This window comes from Lissotriton helveticus, chromosome 3_1, assembly GCF_964261635.1.
Source record: "Lissotriton helveticus chromosome 3_1, aLisHel1.1, whole genome shotgun sequence".
NCBI lineage: Eukaryota > Metazoa > Chordata > Amphibia > Caudata > Salamandridae > Lissotriton > Lissotriton helveticus.
Genome location: NC_136061.1, coordinates 1,600,044,835 through 1,600,063,251, shown reverse-complemented (window position 1 = coordinate 1,600,063,251; position 18,417 = coordinate 1,600,044,835). Strand labels below are relative to the sequence as shown.

Below are 18,417 nucleotides of genomic sequence, written 5' to 3'. Positions count from 1 at the left end.
GGTTTTACACACTGCTTAACTGTGAGATATTCACCCTCATCTTTTTACCTCTGAAATCTAAAAAAGAAAAAAAGGTAAAGCCCCCTACTAGACTTTTTTTGTTCAATGAATAGCCCTTTCTAGTGAAACTCATTTTGTGTTCTGAAAGTGCCCACTGGATGAGGGGCCCTTCCTCGTCTTTGGCATGTAGGTGAAGTCCCCAGCCATACCATACATTAAACCTCTCATCCTTTATGTTTGGGATAGGAATGTGGGTAAATTGGTTGCGCTGAGTAACATAGCCGCTGCTTCCAGAGTGAAGAAGATTTTTTGTTGGTGTTATACAATGACAGACAAGCTTTCTGATATCTCAACTAGTTTTTTACAGCTTAAGTCTGCTTTAAATTTGACACGTTAAATCAACCACAAATTCTGTTGAACAGCTCTTGATAGTTACTGTATCATAGTTTTGTCCCATTTCATTCAGATGTCAGTTTCCAGCTTTCACCTAATTACTTTCTGATAACTTTATGACACTCTTTTGGGGCGGCACTCTATTGACACTCCTCACGCACTCTGATATCAACACGGATCCCAGCTCTTACACTGCAGCTGTATGGGAGTTGCTGTGGCATCCCACTGCCACAGAGAGGATGAGCAGCGCTTGGTTTCCTGAGAGTTGAAGCACTGTATACATTTATTGGTGAAGCTGATGATCAGCACGAGGATCTGTTAAGGATTGCACATCCTTACAGGCCTTATGCTGCTGAAGGGATATTTTCTCGCAGTCTCTGACATTATTAGACTTGCAGAACTGCTGAAGGTAGAAATATTTTCCCTTACACTTATGGCCGCTCAGGAATTAAAGCATGTCTGGGTGCTTTGTGATCTTGTCAGTGGTATGGCGCACTATATAAATGCTACAGTACAATAGAATAGGTGCACTACCATACTGAAATTTACTTTTACTCACATCACTATTGTTAAAAATAGCCTCACTGTATTTATTTTTCTTTGCTGCCAACCCAGTGAATTTAAAACGTTAAATATATCAATATCAAAGTTATCCAGGGTGTCAACCAGGGTATTGTATTTTGCCTTTAAAGCATATTGTAAGAAAGTGCCCTTTTGACATGGTTACCCCCACTTTTTGCCTGGTATGTGATAGAACTTTGACCAAAAGTGTGCTGGATCCCTGCTGACCAGGTCCCCAGCACCAGTGTTCTTTCACTAAAACTGTACCATTGTTCCACAATTGGCACCCCTTTGCAATTCCTGTAAGTTCTTAGTAAGTGGTACCCCTGGTAACTAGGGCCTTGGAATTAAAGAGGGTCCCTAAGGGCCGCAGCATGAATTTTGCCACCCTAGAGGGCCCCATGTACCTAGGGCCTTGGAACTAAAGAGGGACCCTAAGGCGCCACAACACAAATTGTGCCACCCAAAGGGACCCCCACCAAGCTCATGAAAACTGCCATTGCTGCTTGTGTGTCTTGGTGCAGAAAGAAAGCGAAGAGTTGACATGGCACACACCGCTGTGTGCCATGTCTACCCAGCACTGCATGTGGTATAGATAAGTCACCCCAACAGTGGCCTAACAGCCCTAAGGCAGTGTGCACTATACCCATGTGTGGACATATCTGCAGAAGTGGACGTGTCCCCATGGTTTTTAAGTTCACCCATGGATACCACGAGTACACGGGGAAGACATACCGAGTTCATGGGCTGGACACCCGTGATTACGAGTTTACAAGCTACATGATGGCTTCACTGTACCCCAAGGTGTTTGGTAGCAAACACCTCTTCTTGATAAACCCACACTGATGCCTTTGCTGGATTTATTAGTAAATGCACACAGGGGAACCGTAGAGGTTCCCCCTGAAAACCTACTGATCTCTAATGTGTTGACTAAGGAGATGGGTCCACATCAATCAAGCACACCCCCTAAGGTGGACTAGCTGATGTGAACCACACTTTTGAGATTCCTCCATCTTGTTTTGGACGAAATTAGCATTCTATGGTCAAGGTTATGCCTGCTTCCCATAGGAAGTGGTCATATAGAGGGTGTAGACATCCTAAAGGTATGCAGCCCATTGGATACTACCTTTCACTCCCCTTAATGCCACTACATTGAGTATTCTTGTGCCTCTTCTGAACCTAAGAACTTAGATTTGACAGATCTAGAGAAGAGGAATGAAGAAGAGTCACTGCCTAGTGAGAACTGCAACAGAACTGTAGGCTTTTGGCACAAAACTCTGCATGTCCTCAGCCCTCTCTCGACAGTCGCAACAGGGTGATTCGTCCTGCAAGCTGGAGAACTACCAAAGCCTTGGGTAACCTGCCAGCCTGCCAGCACTTCAAAAATAGCCTACAGTCTTTCCTTGGAGTAGAGTAGCTACTCCCTGCAGCCCACAGGCATCGACAAGGGGGTTCTGGTCCATCACATTGGAGATCCCTGCCCCATATGGATGCCACAGATGACAAGGAGAAAGTACTCCTGCTCTGGAACATCAGCTCTGTCTCCTCACTGAGTACGAAGACACCAGGTGCAACCAGAGCCATTCTGCACCAACCCTTGTGGTACCAGAAGCCCTGCACCAAACACTAACAGTGAGAGTCTAGTCCAGGCTCCCACTGCACCTTGACTGAGCAGCTGTCAAGCGACGTCAGCTTTACTTAGACCCACCTCGTGAGTGGCCCAGCTGACATAATTTTGCCTTTGCAAGCTCTTTGCACCAGTGCCGCCCGGCCCAGGTCTTGAAGAACCGGCTGTTCCCCCTTGCTCCAATGCCTTTTGCAACTTAACCCCTCATTTGGGAGCTCTTGGACTTGTCCCCAAGTACCCTTGTGCAGCCTTTTTCCAGTTGCCTCCCCTTCACCGTAGCGCGTCCAGCTACAACCTCCCCAGCACCCAGATCCTGTTAAAACCCGTTCTGCTCCCAAAAAACCACTGGTAGTACTTTGGACTTTGGCCCACTACGACTCCGAACCCTGAAGGTGAACCCCTGAAACGGACTGTACCAACCTTTATGCATCACTGACTTTTCCTCCCATAGGACTGCATTGTGTGTAAAAGCGCACAGGTCTTAACGTTTTACTTACCTTTGAACGAAGTTCTTGGTTTTGAAACATATATAAAAAGAAGTGTTATTTTTCTAATTTGGCCTCTGATTTATTCTTTGAATGTGTGTCTCATTTATTACCTCTGTGAATACAACAATTGCTTAGCACTACCCTCTGAAAATACCCTCTGAGAATCTGGCCCTTTGCGAGTGCAATTTTTGCATTTGGGATTCATCATCCCAAATGCAAAAATCGCTAATTGCGAAATCGCATATTTGCGAGGAATTGCATTTAAGGAATCTCTATTTGAAATTCCTTAAATGCAATTCATCAACCATTTTCAATTTGCGAATTCGCAATTTCTGGCCGCTATTTACCACGAAGTCAGACTTCGTGGTAAATAGCGAAGACTCAAAAAAATGCACTTTAGTGCATTTTTCTGAGTGGTATGTTACAGACACACATGTCCTTTGGACATGTGTGTGCGCAACATCTGTCTACATTTGCTTTTCAGGGGTGCTACAGGGTGTCCTTTGGACACCCCTGGCACCCTTGAATTCGCATCCTTATTTGCGATTAGCAATTTGCTATTCGCAAATAAGGAAGATGTAGGAATCGCAATATGTTTTGCAATTCCTACATGAATCCCGTTTTGCAAGTCCTTAATAGCGATTCCTTATGAATTAAGGACTATTAAGGACTCGCAAAACTGGATAATGATGAATCTAGCTGATGGTGACTTAATTTTCGAAGTACAAAATACTGACTGTAAAAAATCTGGTCGCAACCAGTATTTTTGCGACCAATAAGGACGTTTACGACCCAATTTATGTTGTAATTAATTGGTCAGTCCTAAAAAAATTATATTTTTGTAGTGGGTCCGAATCCAGTCCAACTCATGAATGTTAATGAAGTAGGTTTTACATTACATCATTTCATCAACTTCTGGCACGTTTGTGTGTAGGAAATGTTTTGAGTTTAAAACTGGATGCTTGTCTCTTTGTATAAACTTTCTAATAAAGATTCTGTAAGAAGGCCCAAGAAGGGATTACTACTAATACCGAAATTCAGACCCATATGCAGTTTTTAGACTTCTTTGGGTCCACCCCATTCACCTACACACAAACATTGATGTTTTTTTCCCCTACTTTATACACTATTTCTAATTTGACTATATCCTAGCCAGAAATGGGAAGTCTATGCGTTTTTTTTACTCCAGCTAGCATTACCATGCTGATTACTTCCTGTTAGCTTTTTCGCTTTTTTCCTTTTTTTGCTGTTTTAAGATTATCAATCACTTTCTGCACGACATTTTCGAGACACCTAACATCTATCAGTTACTAGCCATCAGCTCAACAGATTTACCAGTCACTAAATATGAAGTTCTGCTCAGTAATGTGCCTAGAGGTTTAGTGACCCCTTTACTGGAAAACGGTACTGGTCTAAGTAATAAGGGTTAATGATTATGTGCCACTGAATGATTTTTTTCGTTTTTTTTAAAGATTTCCTGATTTTCACCTATTGTTAGTTTTTGCTAAAGACATGACCGTGCATTGAAAAAACACTTTCTATTAATATTGTTTCTGACAATATCTGGTTTGCAATCCCACTGTTTCCTGTTCATGTTCTCTGTCTATGTTCCAAGCCATTCCATCAAAATGTCATCTGCATACTCATCAATAACGCACTTGGCAATGTATTACACCACTGAGGTATTTTGCCGTGATTGGTCAGTTGACTGCCACATGTATAGGTCATGAAGATTTTACTTTGTACGCGAGGTCATATTTTTGTGAAGAATAAATCAGCCAAATAGTTGTCAGTCACAGAATTTTTAAAAAGCGTGTGTCTTGCTGTGTTTGGTCTTATTATGTTTTGTTTAGGAAAGCAAAACAGCTATTGAAAGATTAGAGTTGTTATAAGCTGACGATTGAAGAGTTTATCTTTAGGTGTCTTTAAGAAAAATGTGAAATCTACTACGGGCTTGGTTAATTTATTTTCAGAAATTCACATATGACTGCTTTAAGTCAGATTTAAAGCAGTCATATGTGAATTTTTGACAAATGGGATCTAGTTAAATGGCCACATTTCTTCTTGTCAGTTTTATTTTGTTTGGCATGTGGGAAAAGAGCATGTGGTTTAACATTTTTAACAGGAAGTGCGGTAGCTTAGCAGTTTGAGTAGCTTATCTGTTGTTTACGTTTTTTGGCGCCAACATGGGTGTATTGTGGATCTCATTAGTTAGTAAAGCCACCATCTTTCTGTGTATTATGGTGTCTTCAACTGAAAGAAGGAGCTGTGGTATCACATTCAGTAGTAGATCCAAAGTTTATATAATACGTACTTCCTGTACTCTGTAGAGCGACTTCCTAAAAAACATCTTATTATCTGGACTTGGAACTCATGTGATATTATACCTGGGTTAGTATGTTTCCTGTTCAGTATTCTCACTGCCAGAATACCTTCTTCAAAATGTTTCTCATTCAGTAAACTCATTTTACGGTGTACCCTTTTCCGCTCTTATCCGAATTTGTAATTTGCTAAACCTATTTCAAACGTACCTTTTGCAGAAGGCAGTCTGCTATTCCAGGATCTCTGGGCTTGAATTGTCGCTGAATGCCTGGGATTCTCATTTTGTGGGATCACAAGCTGGAAATCCATGTGCTGCCTTTGCACTCAGGCTGTAATTTAATGTTGTTATTTAAAGAAACTTCGAGTGAGGGCAGTTGTAGTTTGTGTCTTGATAGAGCCCTGAAATATCTTTTAACAATTAATTCCTCCATTTGGCCTCTAAGTGATGGTGTTGTCACTGAAAGGCATTTGATGGCCAATAGGTTGATTTATTTCTTCAAAGAAAGTGGATCTGTTTTTTATAGACAATGTAATATAAAATATCTAAGCTAGAAATTAAGACTTTACCCTCTGCTTCTCTGAAGAGTAGCATTGAGTGTTACGTTACGGAGGGTACTCATTTGGACACCATTATAGTCACTAGTATGAGGAGATTGTGAAGGCAGATTTATTCTTCAATTTCTGCCACAATCTTAACTATGTAATGTATTGTGAAATGATCAATCATTTAATTCGTAGATAACATTGTCTTGCCCTTGATAGTAGTGCTATACATCTTTGTTTTGATTCCACTGGGCCACATTTTAGAAGTGCACTGAAAACGGCAGCCTTGCCACTTCAGTCTCCAATATCTGATGTCACGAGAATCCAGGAAAAGTTCAATGTTAGTAGGACATCAGTTTTCAAGAGCGGGAGACAATCTTCACTATTTGCCTAAAATCCTTAAAGTAGATTGCAGTGTTTTGAGCCTACTGTTGGTTCTACCCCAGTTCACCAACAAAAAACCTATACTGATGTTTAGAAAAGATAATAATTTCTACCTGGTTAGTGAATTTAGGACTTCCTTTCTTCCTCAGTGTTTTACTCAAAGGGTACCTTATTTCTACATGAATCCAGAAATACTTTTTCCAATCTTTCAAGATCTCATGCACAATGTAGTGAAGTGCAAACACTTCAGAATGTACATGTCCAAACAGTGCTTTTATCTTTTTGCCCTATTTAGTGATCCCACCATTGAGGTCTGAGTTTGTACTAATCACCAACTGTAAAAGCTGTACCAATTGCCTATAAGGCATCATATTCGCTTTATGATTCTTCTTTTCCATGAATAATCTGGGTTGTTCTTTGCCCCATGAATGTCTCACAAACATGACCCCTTTTAATGATCGCCTGATATTGCTTTTCTTCAGCTCACTCTACAAAAAGTTATAATTCATAAGATAGTGGCCGGCAGACTGACTTGATCGACACATCCCTTCTTCTAGTTTTACCTACCTAATCCTGATGGGCATGAAGTAGTTACAATGTAAGGAACTAGTACGTTTTCTGAATAAAAGTTTCTCTAGAAAGTGTTGTGACAAATGTTGTTTTTGTCTTCTGAACCTTTCATCTTTTAGATTGTAGGGCCATGTTGATATAAATTAACATGTATAATGACTTAGAAGAAATATGATGATATATTATATTACACTCACATCATAGTAAATAGGATAGCATAAGAAAGAGCGATGTAGAAAATTAAGGTAATGAATGAGTGCCAAAGTGTCTCGAAATAGAAATAAGCACTGTATCACCAAGCTATCATTTACAGCTTTGCCAGACAATTTTAATCAAACTGGTACCCAAAAGTTATAATTGGTCCATTACCTCCTGCAGTCGTCGGAGCCATGTGTCTGGTAATGTTGCTCCCTTTAGACATAATACTGTACAGAAACACCTTTTCAGTTGATCCTCCCTCTTCAAAGCTCTAGAATTACAGGGTTATTGGGTTTGACATGTTTTAACGGAGGCAAAAAGACCAAAAGAGCAGTATTTATGGAGAGGAGGCACCGGTAGACACCAGATAGTCTGTATGCACGCTTGATGGTTTATAAACTGCTCTATCAGTTTCCGCACTTGATCCAAGGATGGGACTTTGGATAGGCAATAGAAAGTCGGCTGCCATCTTTATAAACCCATTTTATTGTTCAGGTATCTGGTTTCTTGAAATACGGACTCCAAGTAAGGTGTCTCAAAACATTCTAAGTGTGATTGTTCGCTAAAATGTGCTCTGAAATAACATGCTAGCTGCCTGTGTGTTCAAAACCTTACAGGAAAGTTTTTAAGTTAAAAGTTACCTTGTCCCTTTAAGTATTTGCTACTACTTTGGAGGTTTGGGCAATGTGGTCCATCTGTCGCTTATAGGGTTTATATGTGGAAAGTTGTATGTATTTACTCGACAGGTGAGATGTTTTCATAGGCCAAGTCTTTTCCTTTTGTTTTGAAGAATGTAAGTGATAACACATTGAAACTGAGAGATTAACATAGGTAGCACTCCTGAGATGATGTATGATTTAATAGGCCAAGCACATGTGGCAGGCACACACACCAATAAAGGCTAAATAACGATCATATACATAACTCCATCATCGTACATGTGCTGTGATTGTTGTTATAACAACCGTGAGATGTAACTTAAAATAGTGGACTTCTGAGTTCTGTGTCTTTCTTGGTGAGAACAGACCTGCCCATCTTCTCCTCTGGAAAAACAGAATGGACACTGCTGTACCGGATGCATGCTTGCCTCACCAAGTGCATGACACGTTCGGGGTTGAAGTGCAAGAATGTATATTATTGTGTAAATGATCTTTTTTAAGTAATTGGCCAGCGGGCAAATCACTAATTTAAAAAGCAAGCAAACCGTTTCTCTGAATATCTCCAGCGAGAGAAATAAGGTATCTTATACTTATTTCTGTATCACTTTGGACATATTTATAGAAGTGTTGGTTTGTGGAAAGGGACGGAGCTTTGGTGGGCTAATAAGTTCACATCAACATGCAAGGAAGCAGTCTAGTTGTTTTGAAATGTGAAATTCAATTTTTGCTTATTGGTTACGGGAAAAAAAAAGTGAAAGAATTTGATTCGACAAACCGGGAAAAATGGATTTTGTGAGAGCCCTCCCTCTGTAACTGCATGTGCACGCAATGCAGTGTGATGCATATAGTATATATGAAGATTAACAGACTTGTAAACGTTTTATTGCTTTCTTTTGTTCTATTGTGTTTTATATCTGTTTTCTCCAGGCTTCGTGGACTCGACCAGAGAAACAAGAGGTATACTTATCAGTCACAAATAGACACACTTTTTATAGCTGTAAAATCACTGCACTTGGAAACTAATCGAGCATAGATAAACTACCACACGAAACAGCTAAAACAGTCATGTGATGCTGTGTAACAGATAAGCATATAGTGGTAGAGATTGCTTTTTACCTAGTGTAATATCTCAGTGGAGCAAACAAGTTCTGTTGGATGCGGAAAGGCCATTTCCACACCAGTCATTTGGTTTATAAATAAAATCTGTGAATTCAAATATAGATTTAGAAATTCTTCTGAACCATATGACTCCAGTAAATTATCTTCTGAATTAAAATTTCCTAGTAACATCAAAAAAGCCTTCAGCTTAAGTATATTCCAAACTTAGTTAAATTACCCTCTACATCCATACAACTTGGAAACACCTCCTTCCATAGGTCTGATTCTGAAAAAGAATAGAACATTTTAGGAATTTACGAATAGAAACAGTTTATTACATATATTAAAGTTCTTCAAATTTAATTCAAAGTGAGCAAAACTTTAACACAGTGGAAGAAATACAGCATACAATTATTTAAGTGATATACCAAAAGATATCAAATGTTAATGGTAGTTGAGAAAGTATTGCAAAGCAGACCGATGTGTAACTTTGTTCTCCTCTAATAAATTGGAGCAAACAACAACTTGTTGTTAGGTTACCTTTATGGGGTACCTTACTGTTTGAATTAACACTCTTCATATTTGTGCCCATGCTCATTTCATTGCAAAATTGAACTTTGCATGATATTGTGTCTCCACAAAACAATAACTTTTTTACATAGTTGGCTTCCATTTCCAAAAATCCAACCCAACTTGTTGCTTCAGCACTAACCGTAGGAACAGTTGTAATAATTCCATGTTTGAAGAATCATTGCATCGCATTTCATCTCTATCTCTTCCAGTTTTCTTCCAGGAAAAGTTGGAGTTTGCAATTAGTTTTTGATTCTGAGCATTTTGTAAAGGATTCTTAGAGAAGTACATTTAACGTTATTCTCTTGTGACGAGACAGAAGTGTATACTGGGGAGATCGTCTAATTGTAATGTAATTTCTACCAAAAAACTGAGCACTCAATCTTTGTGAGTCAACAGCAAAGGATAATATATTGTCAGCACCTTTGCTTTATTACTTGCCTTATTTGAGTCTAGCGAGTTCTAGAATTATATATAATTGTTTTCATTATATTCTAAAGATGTGTTTAATTACTGACTTTTTAATTTCAAATAAAATTACATTCCCTGTTATATAGTTTTGTTTAGGAAGGCATAAAGAGTCACAGAGTGTCTCCTCTCCATCCTTTGAGATATTGACTTTGACACCTCCTGTATAAAGTTTTGTTACACCTAAAGAAAAATGGGCTGTTTTCTCTGATGGGTTTTGACCTCTAGATTTATATCTGTTTCCTTACGTTTCCAGTTCTCTTCAAAAATCTGTTTTCTTTTATGATGTGAACATAAAAAGTTTTATCATTGTGGTTCCCAAACTTCCTCTGGTTCTTCACACTTTTGACTCTTCTATACATCACTTTGACATTACATGTATTGAAGACCCTGAAATGTATAACCATGATGTAATTATTAGTGGAACTAAACTGCTGTATTTAGCTGTTCACATAATACCCAGTGACTGACTAAATATACAAATTGGTGTTGCATTCATCAAGTTAAAAAAGAACCTTGCGAAAGCTAAAAATCTGCGAGTACAGAAATTGGTGTCTTGATGGGAGTTTAAAGAGCCCTAGAATTACTCAGAAAATAAATCATCACATGCTTACCATTGTTCGTATTTCCTTCATCTTCCTGACCGTTTTTGAATGCAGTAGGAATGCAATTCAGAAATGTAACTCTTCTATCAGGGATTCTTCCTAATCGTGTTGATGAATAATCTGGACGTCTGCTGACTTCATCTCACAAGGCTCGATTTTAGGGGTATTTTGCATACATAAGATTAAGCTAGGTGCACCAAAACAAATTGTTAGGTAGAAATTGCCAGATAGTTATTGGGATGATCAACTGACATTTTCTCCTGAATCAGATTTAAAGATGTCAACAGCATTGGATTTTTCATGGAATTACATGCTTGAATCATTTCCTGTGATTCAGCTTGGAGCCCCACTGTAATAATACATCAGAAGTAGGGTCCCATAGATCTACGTTGAAAACATTTGTTTTAGTAGCCCGTTCACCTTATTAGAAATGACCCAAAGTTCAACCAAGGGAAAGGCTGATTTCAACTCCCACAGAAAACATCATAGCACAGATTTTCAACTGCAGGTTGTGTGAAAGGTTGTGCACTTCAGAGTATGGGGTTGCTGCTTTTGGTTTATAACTCAGTATTATACTGATTTTCCTGTCGGAATTGCAGAGGCACGATTTAGACATTGTGCTTCCTGTGAAAAAAATATTTTATGCAGGTGATCCTCAAGATGACTTAATCTACTGTCTCTACCCGAGACATAATACGAAGCATTGTAAGATCTACCACTACCCTTTTACTAAAATCACCAATAATTATGAAGGCTGCCTGCTTCGTTAGCGCCAGGTTAAAAAGCATTGCAAAGTTATTTCTCTAGTCGGAGTCTTCCCCTGAGAGAAAAAAAATCCTCAAACAATAATGGGTGAGTAAGCAGTCTGATGAAGCTAAGTTCGAAAAAGAACCCTCCACTTTTTGAGAGACCCAAGAAAGACCAGTTAAAAAACTGACAGGCAGCTGGACGGGCCAAGCAAATGGTCTTCTGAGCTGCATGTTGCAAGTTTGCTCCAATGTCGTCAAAACCAGTTTGAACAATGATTTCAGATATTGTTGGTGATTCCCCATTTATGTCTCTGCCTGTCATCACAGCTTCTCCATCAGCTCTGAAGCCACTATTAATCAAAGTACCATTGGCAACTACTTTATTACTACCATCAGCATTTCCACCATCAACGAGAATCTCAGCAACATCCACCCTGACAACAAACCTTTGATTACCATATCTGGACAAATCGTGAAACTAGTAGTAAAATCATATACTGCACCTTTGCCATCATTCAAGCCTCCGGAGACATCCTAGAGCAAGGTTTTGCCCTGACTTTCAAATAAGATTTGATACTGAGGAAATGTCGCAGAAAGAAAGACCATTTTGGACAACTACCCGCCCAACTCAGCTCCATGTCAGGGTGTCCGGAGGATGAAAAGCAGTAGTCTTGGAAAAACTTCATAAAGATCTACTTAGCAGATATTATGCTGGTGAAAACAATAAAGACCCACAGTGGGGATATGGCTATGCTCATTTTTATCAGCTCATATGATGAGTATTTCAAAGAGCCACAATACCACTATCTGATAGAGACCTCTAGCCGCAGAATTTGTACCTTAGAATTATCCCCAGACATGTCAGAGTGGATCCTGAAATTTTCAGACGGTACACCTGGATGCTTGCAGGTGGCCTCATTCAGCGTCACTTTGACATCTGTGCCGAAAGTGATATAGACGGTACCTATATAGGCTCCACATAGGTACGCTGACGTCAGTTCTTTCCCTTTCTGCACCAGATCCATGAAGAGTGGCTTTTTTCAACATTTATTCTGAGTATTTTCTTTAAGAATTTTTTTTATTTCTGGTGTGACAGGGATGTCCCCCAAAAAACTGTCCGGGTTCAAACCATGTGACACCTGTCACACCCCACATGATCTGTCTATAGTGCCTCAAGAAAGACCATGACTCGAAGGCCGGTGAGGATTTCTGCACCATGCACTCATGGAGCCGCTGCTGACAATTAATGTCCTGGTGGCTGTTGTAGTCGTTGGGTAAGCGGCATAAGAAAAAAAGAAATTTAGGAAGTCGATGAGGTCTTCGGCTTCACCGCGTCTATACAAATTCTCGGACGAGGGAGCTTGGGTACTCCTGGCCTCATTCCTTAATGAAGCCCCAACCAGGGTCGTCTCCATGCTTCCCCTTTCCTTGAAGTTGGAGTTACCCCTGCCCAACTGTGTGAGTTCTACGAGGTAATGCTTCTCCTCTTTGGCCCGCCCGACTCCTCTGGAGCACCTTCGAGCACCATGGCTACGAAAAGGACCCTTACTGGTTTCCCACCAGTGGGTGCGCCCTCAGCACCATTCTGTCCTCTTGGAACCGGAGCGGCTCTACAGCAGTACCGAGACCTTTTCCGGTGCCAGCTCCCATGCTGACACCCCATCATCCTCGACTCATTACACAGAGCAAGACCTGCATCACAAGGCGCCGATTTCTGCGCCATTCGTATCCATGCCTTCCTGGTCAGAGCCAGGGCCTTTTGCCTTTGACAGGCCTGGTACAAAGGATGAATGGGAGTAGTATGATGACCCTGATGAATGTCGCTACCCACTGGATGATACCAAGGCCACCTGGTGTGAGAATCTGGTGGATGCCAATGGGTTAGACACTATCTGACACTGGCTTGGTCTCTCCTCCTACTGTGGCTACGGAGGAGAGGGTAGCTTTTGCTATGGTGGTGCGTAGGGTGACTGAGGTCTTGGACCTTCAGTTGCCCTAAGTAGCATTCAAGAGTAACGTCTTGATGAAGATGCTTCAGCTCTGGACTGTCCCCACCAAATTCTTGCTTTCTTTTAATGAAGCCATCCCGACGCCCTCCTTGGGGCCTTATCCAAGCCCTGCACAAGGGCTCCTGTGCACAAGGCAATTACCTGCCGCCACCATAACGCTCCAGGGATCCCAATTTCCTCACTCAGCACCCCACTTGGGACAGCTTGGTCGTCCAGGCCTTCACTTCAAGAATTAACCCTGGTGTGTTCCCTTCCACTCTACTGGTTAAATGAGCCTAAGAGGCTGGGCGCCTTTGGCAGGAGAATGTTTTCTTCCACCAGCCTCGTACTGCGGTTGGTGAACACTACGTGTCTCTTGGCCGTTACTCCCACACGATCTGGGACTCAGTTACACAAGTGCTGCCAATGGTCTCGGAGGAAGTCAGAGCCATACTCTCTCAAGCTATTGCAGACAGAAGAAATGCAGCAACGTTCGCCATTTGCTGTGGTATGGACACAACTGACTCGTACAGCGATTTCTTGGTTGGTGGCCCTTCTACGCCACGCCTGGTTGAGGGCTACTGGCTTTTTAGGAAATGTTCAAGCATTGCATCTGGACTTGCCATTTCATGGCTCCAGTCTTTTGGAAGAGAAGGCAGATTCAGATCTAGAGTGCTTTAAGGACTCCAGGGCTATGGCCAGGTCCTTGTGTTTTCCACTCCCAGTCCGGCCTTCGCCCTTTCAGTGGCCACGGAAGGAGTTTCTAACCGTGTCAATACCCTCCCATTCACCCTGGTCAGCAAACTTCCACACCTTTCCATTGCAGAGGATGCGGTTCCTAGGGACCACGTGGGACAGGTAGCCAGAGGTCGGGCCAGTCCACTACATCCCTGGCAGCTGCAGCCTCCAAGCCCCTTTAGTTTGCCCTCCTACCATCATAGACATTTAGTGGGGTCACGATATGCTATCACCTGCCTCTCTGGAGGTCAATAACATCAGAGTGTTTGGTACTACAGATTGTACAGAAGGACTACTCCGTCCCCTTTATGGCTGCCCCTCCACCCATGCCACCCACTTACGACTGGTTGACGGACTACCATCTTTCATTACTCCGCCAGGAAGTGTTGACTCTCTTGTCAAGGGAGCTACAGCGAGGTTGCCGGTATCAGAAGTAGGCCGAGGTTGCTATTCCTGCTAGTTGCCCAAGCAGGACGGAGGCATTTGTCCTATACTATATGCTCCTTTCCAATCTCTTCCTCAAACAGGAGCAATTCAAAATGTTTATGCTCGCTCAAGTTCTGTCAACCCCCCATGTCCGGGAGACTGGATGGTAGCGTTGGACTTGCACGGTGCATATTTTCACATCCATGTCCTGCCCGCCCACAGACTTTACCTGCGGTTCACAGCGGGCCATGAGCACTTCCAGTTTACAGTGCTTTCTTAGCAGCGCCTCGCAGGAGTTTACCAAAGTGAAGGCAGTGGTTCCAGCACACCTGTGGAGATCAGGGATTCCAGTCTTTCCCTACCTTTACAACAGGCAGTTGAAGGCGCAATCGCTTCAGGCAGTTGTTTGCTACCTTCAGACTATCCTTCTGCACTCGCTGGGGTTCAATATCATTGTGCCAAAGTCACATCTTACTCCCTCTAAGACAACCCCTTTCATCGGAGCTGTTTTGGACACTGCATTTCGGGATTATCCTCTTGAACAGTAAGTCCAGGATATTCAGGGTATGATACGGAAGTTTCAACCTCTGTTCTCTGTTTCGGGAAAACAGACTGTTAAGGTGCTGGGCCTCATAGCCTGCTGCATCCTGCTGGTAGCACATGCCCGTTGTCATATGTGGGCTCTAAAGTGGGATTTGAAGTTCCAATGGGTGCAGCATCAGGGCAATCTCTACAACATCGTCCAGATCTCGGAGTGAACTGCAAAAGACCTGCAATGGCGGCAGACCCCTATCCTTTCCCCTGCCACAATTGACTGTAGTGACAGATGTGTCACTTCTGGGCTGGGGCAGCCATCTGGGAGAGGTGGAGACCAGTTGAATCTGGTCTCCGGCTGAGTTCGGACTCCACATAAACTTGTTGGAGCTTCTGGTGATTCGCTTGCCATTGAAGACCCTTCTACCCTCCATCAAGGGAAAACGAGTGCAGGTGTTCAGGGACAACACCAGCACCATGTGGTACTGCAATAAGTCGAGGGGGGGGGGGGGCGTTGTGGACCTTTTGTCAGGAGGCGCTGCGTCTCGTTACATGACTGCAACACCAGGGCATTTACCTGGTGGTTCAACACATGCCAGGCTCTCTAAACCCCACAGCAGACAAACTCAGCCATTAATGCCTAGCGGTTTACGAATGGCGTTTTCATCTGTACAAGGCCTCTTCCAAGAGTGGGGAGAGGGTTGGTTAGATCTGTTTGCCACTGCTGTGCACATGCAATGTGAGCAGTTCTGCGCACTGGAAGTTTCAAGACAGCTCTCGCTTGGAACTTCCAGTTCGTCTCAAGTGGAGCTCCGCCCTCCTGTACACCTTCCGCCAATGCCACTCCAGCCCAGAGTTCTCAAGAAGATCAGGAATGACTAGGCCCAAGGTATTCTTGTGCCTCCCGACTGGGTACGGAAAGCCTGGTATCTGTCCTCCGGTCAAGGTGCCTCTTCCAGAGGATCTTCTGTCAATGCAACAGGGGATGGTTCTGTACCCAACCCTGCGCACTCTCCACCTTTGTGTGTAGAGATTGAGCACCGACCATTGACAACATTCGACCTACCTCCGAAGTCTGTGATGTTATTATGGCAGCCAAGCGTCCCTCCACCAAAAAGGTATAAGCCTGTTGCTAGTACAAATTTGTGGCTTGGTGTGTGTCAAAAAGCAATGATCCCCTATCTGCTCCTCTTTCTCAGATCTTATTATTTGTTCTTTCTTTGGCCCAGCAAGGCTCTGCCCCCCCGCCCCTCCCCCTATCCCCCGGTCATCCATAATGCCCCAGTGGGAGGTGACTTTGGTCCTCACTTTTCTAATGCACGCACCTTTTGAGCCACTGCACAACTGCTGTCTTTAGTTATTAACCATCAAGACTGCCTTTCTGATGGCCATTACATAGGCCAGAAGGGTCAGCGAGTTGCAGGCTTTCAGTGCATTGCCTTATGCTACTTTTACCCTGACAAACTGGTTCTGCCAACATGTACCTCCTTCCTCCCGAAGGTAGTTACTTCTTTCCACATTGGCAAGGCAGTCACCTTGCCTACTTTATTTGCGTCACCTCATCCTTCCAAGACAGAGAAGATACTCTACCAGTAGGATCCCAAAAATGTGTTGTCGTTCTTCCTTGACCACACAAAAGAATTCCCGGTGGATGACCAACTCTTCGGATGGTACATTGGGTAAAGAAAGAGAAGGCTGTGCAGAAACAAACCATCTTCAGATGGATAGCGCTCTACATAAAGATCTGCTACTCATAGGCCAAAGAGAAACCACCTCAGGGCTTCATTGTTCATTGTACCTGAGCCAAAACTGCGACCTCTGCTTTCGCTCACAAAGTACCAGTCCTGGATATCTGTCAGGCTGCATTTTAGGCTTTGTTGCACATGTTCACAAAGCACTACTGCCTGGACAGTCGGGTCCGTCAGGAAGGGCATTTTGCCCGATCGGTCCTGCAGGACTTCCTGCTCTAAATTGGGTTCACAGAGCCACCTCTGGGGATGCTGTACCTGGATATTTTTTCTAAGGTAAAGAATCTGCGGCGTGAAGTCTCTATTAGATTAACAAGTTACTTACCTTCAGTAATGCCTTATCTGGTAGAGACTATCTACACCTGGATTCTTTACCAACGCTTTCATCTTCCAGGCTCTGTGACCAGATTAAAAGATGAGGGTTTTCCCTTATAAAGGGCTCTAAGCACTCACACCAGTGGTCATTCTTCATTGTTTTTCTGTTGTCCTGGCATGGAAAGTTGCAAAAATGACATGATATCAGTGCGCCAAGATGGTACCTATATAGGTATTGTGCATGTCACTTCCAGCACGGACAAAGCTGATAAGAAGCAGAAGCAGAATAACGCCACCTTCCGGTGTACAGTGGTATTTTCCGAAAATGTACGGATCCATTTGTCGTCTGGGGATAATTCTAAGGTAAGGAATCTGTGGCTAGATAGAGTCTCTGTCAGATAAGTTACCGAAGATGACTTAATTGTTCATCAACCCACTACGAGAGTCCATCCATTTCTTATCAGTGTGTTAGATCGGATTATGTCTAATTTCTACTCCAGTTCCTCCCTACTTACTATACTGCAGGACCTTCAGTTCAGTCCCAGCCTCCTACAGAGGCAGCCCAGACCCAGTATGAAGCTCCTACCTCTGTCAGTGCTGCAACCCCTGATTAAACTATTTCAACATACCACCTCCACAAAACACAGGTACGTCTGACAATAGTCAAGGGCAGTAAGGAGAGCTTTTTGAAGCTCCATTATATTACCTGATGTGTGGAATGATTACATTGAGCCAACCCTGCCTCATGCAGATTCTCCATCAGATGTTTTTGAACTTTTTCAATTCGAAAAGACTCATTTCCACTGTGAACGAACCCCAAATTCATTCCTAACGTATGAATAGGTATCGATCTTAGTAAACCTGTGATTCCTAAAGCTGGTCAAATCCTTCTTCAGCGACGGAAAAAAACTCTTCTATCTTTGAATAGTCCACAATGATTAGGTTTTAGCTGGGCTGAACAAAGACCTTCAAAAGGTAATACAAGATGTTCGTGCTCATCTGCCTTCCATAAAAAGAAAGCCAGGGATCACAAGATGGATAGCCTCTGCCATTGCTTACTGTAATTTCAAAGCTGATCATCCAATGAAATCATCTTCACAGGTTTAAGAAAAAAATTGCTTTCCTATTATAACTACAGGTCTTCAGTGTTGGCATCTTTCATAGTTTTACATGTGACCATCACTCCGTCCTAGTCAGAGATTTTTCATATTTATCCTATCACATGGGTACTTTTGAAAACTTGAGGTACAGTTGTCTCTTTTGGAGATCAATGTTCCTATATGTAATTTGATTAACTTTGGGTCATTGATAATGAGGGGAAGAGGATTCTAAAGCAAATATTTCCCTTGTATTTCTATGGGAATTTGACAGTCTATGCTGTTGAAGTATTACAGAGAAAACTCCTGCTCGATAACAGGCAATAATTCAAGCAT

At 42.4% G+C, this 18,417-nt stretch overlaps 1 protein-coding gene across 6 annotated transcripts in view; it reads left to right on the top strand.

Annotated features, from left to right (window-relative positions):
- Positions 1-18,417, top strand: part of NCAM1 (neural cell adhesion molecule 1) — a 792,292-nt gene that overhangs the window by 549,912 nt on the left and 223,963 nt on the right. For 4 of the 6 annotated variants that reach the window (XM_078682361.1, XM_078682363.1, XM_078682367.1 and 1 more), the window contains exon 9: positions 8,673-8,702. The exons of the other annotated variants lie outside the window; for them this stretch is intronic. In XM_078682361.1, the coding sequence (XP_078538487.1) occupies positions 8,673-8,702 (30 nt within the window). The remainder of the gene's footprint in view (positions 1-8,672; positions 8,703-18,417) is intronic. 6 annotated transcript variants of the gene reach the window in all.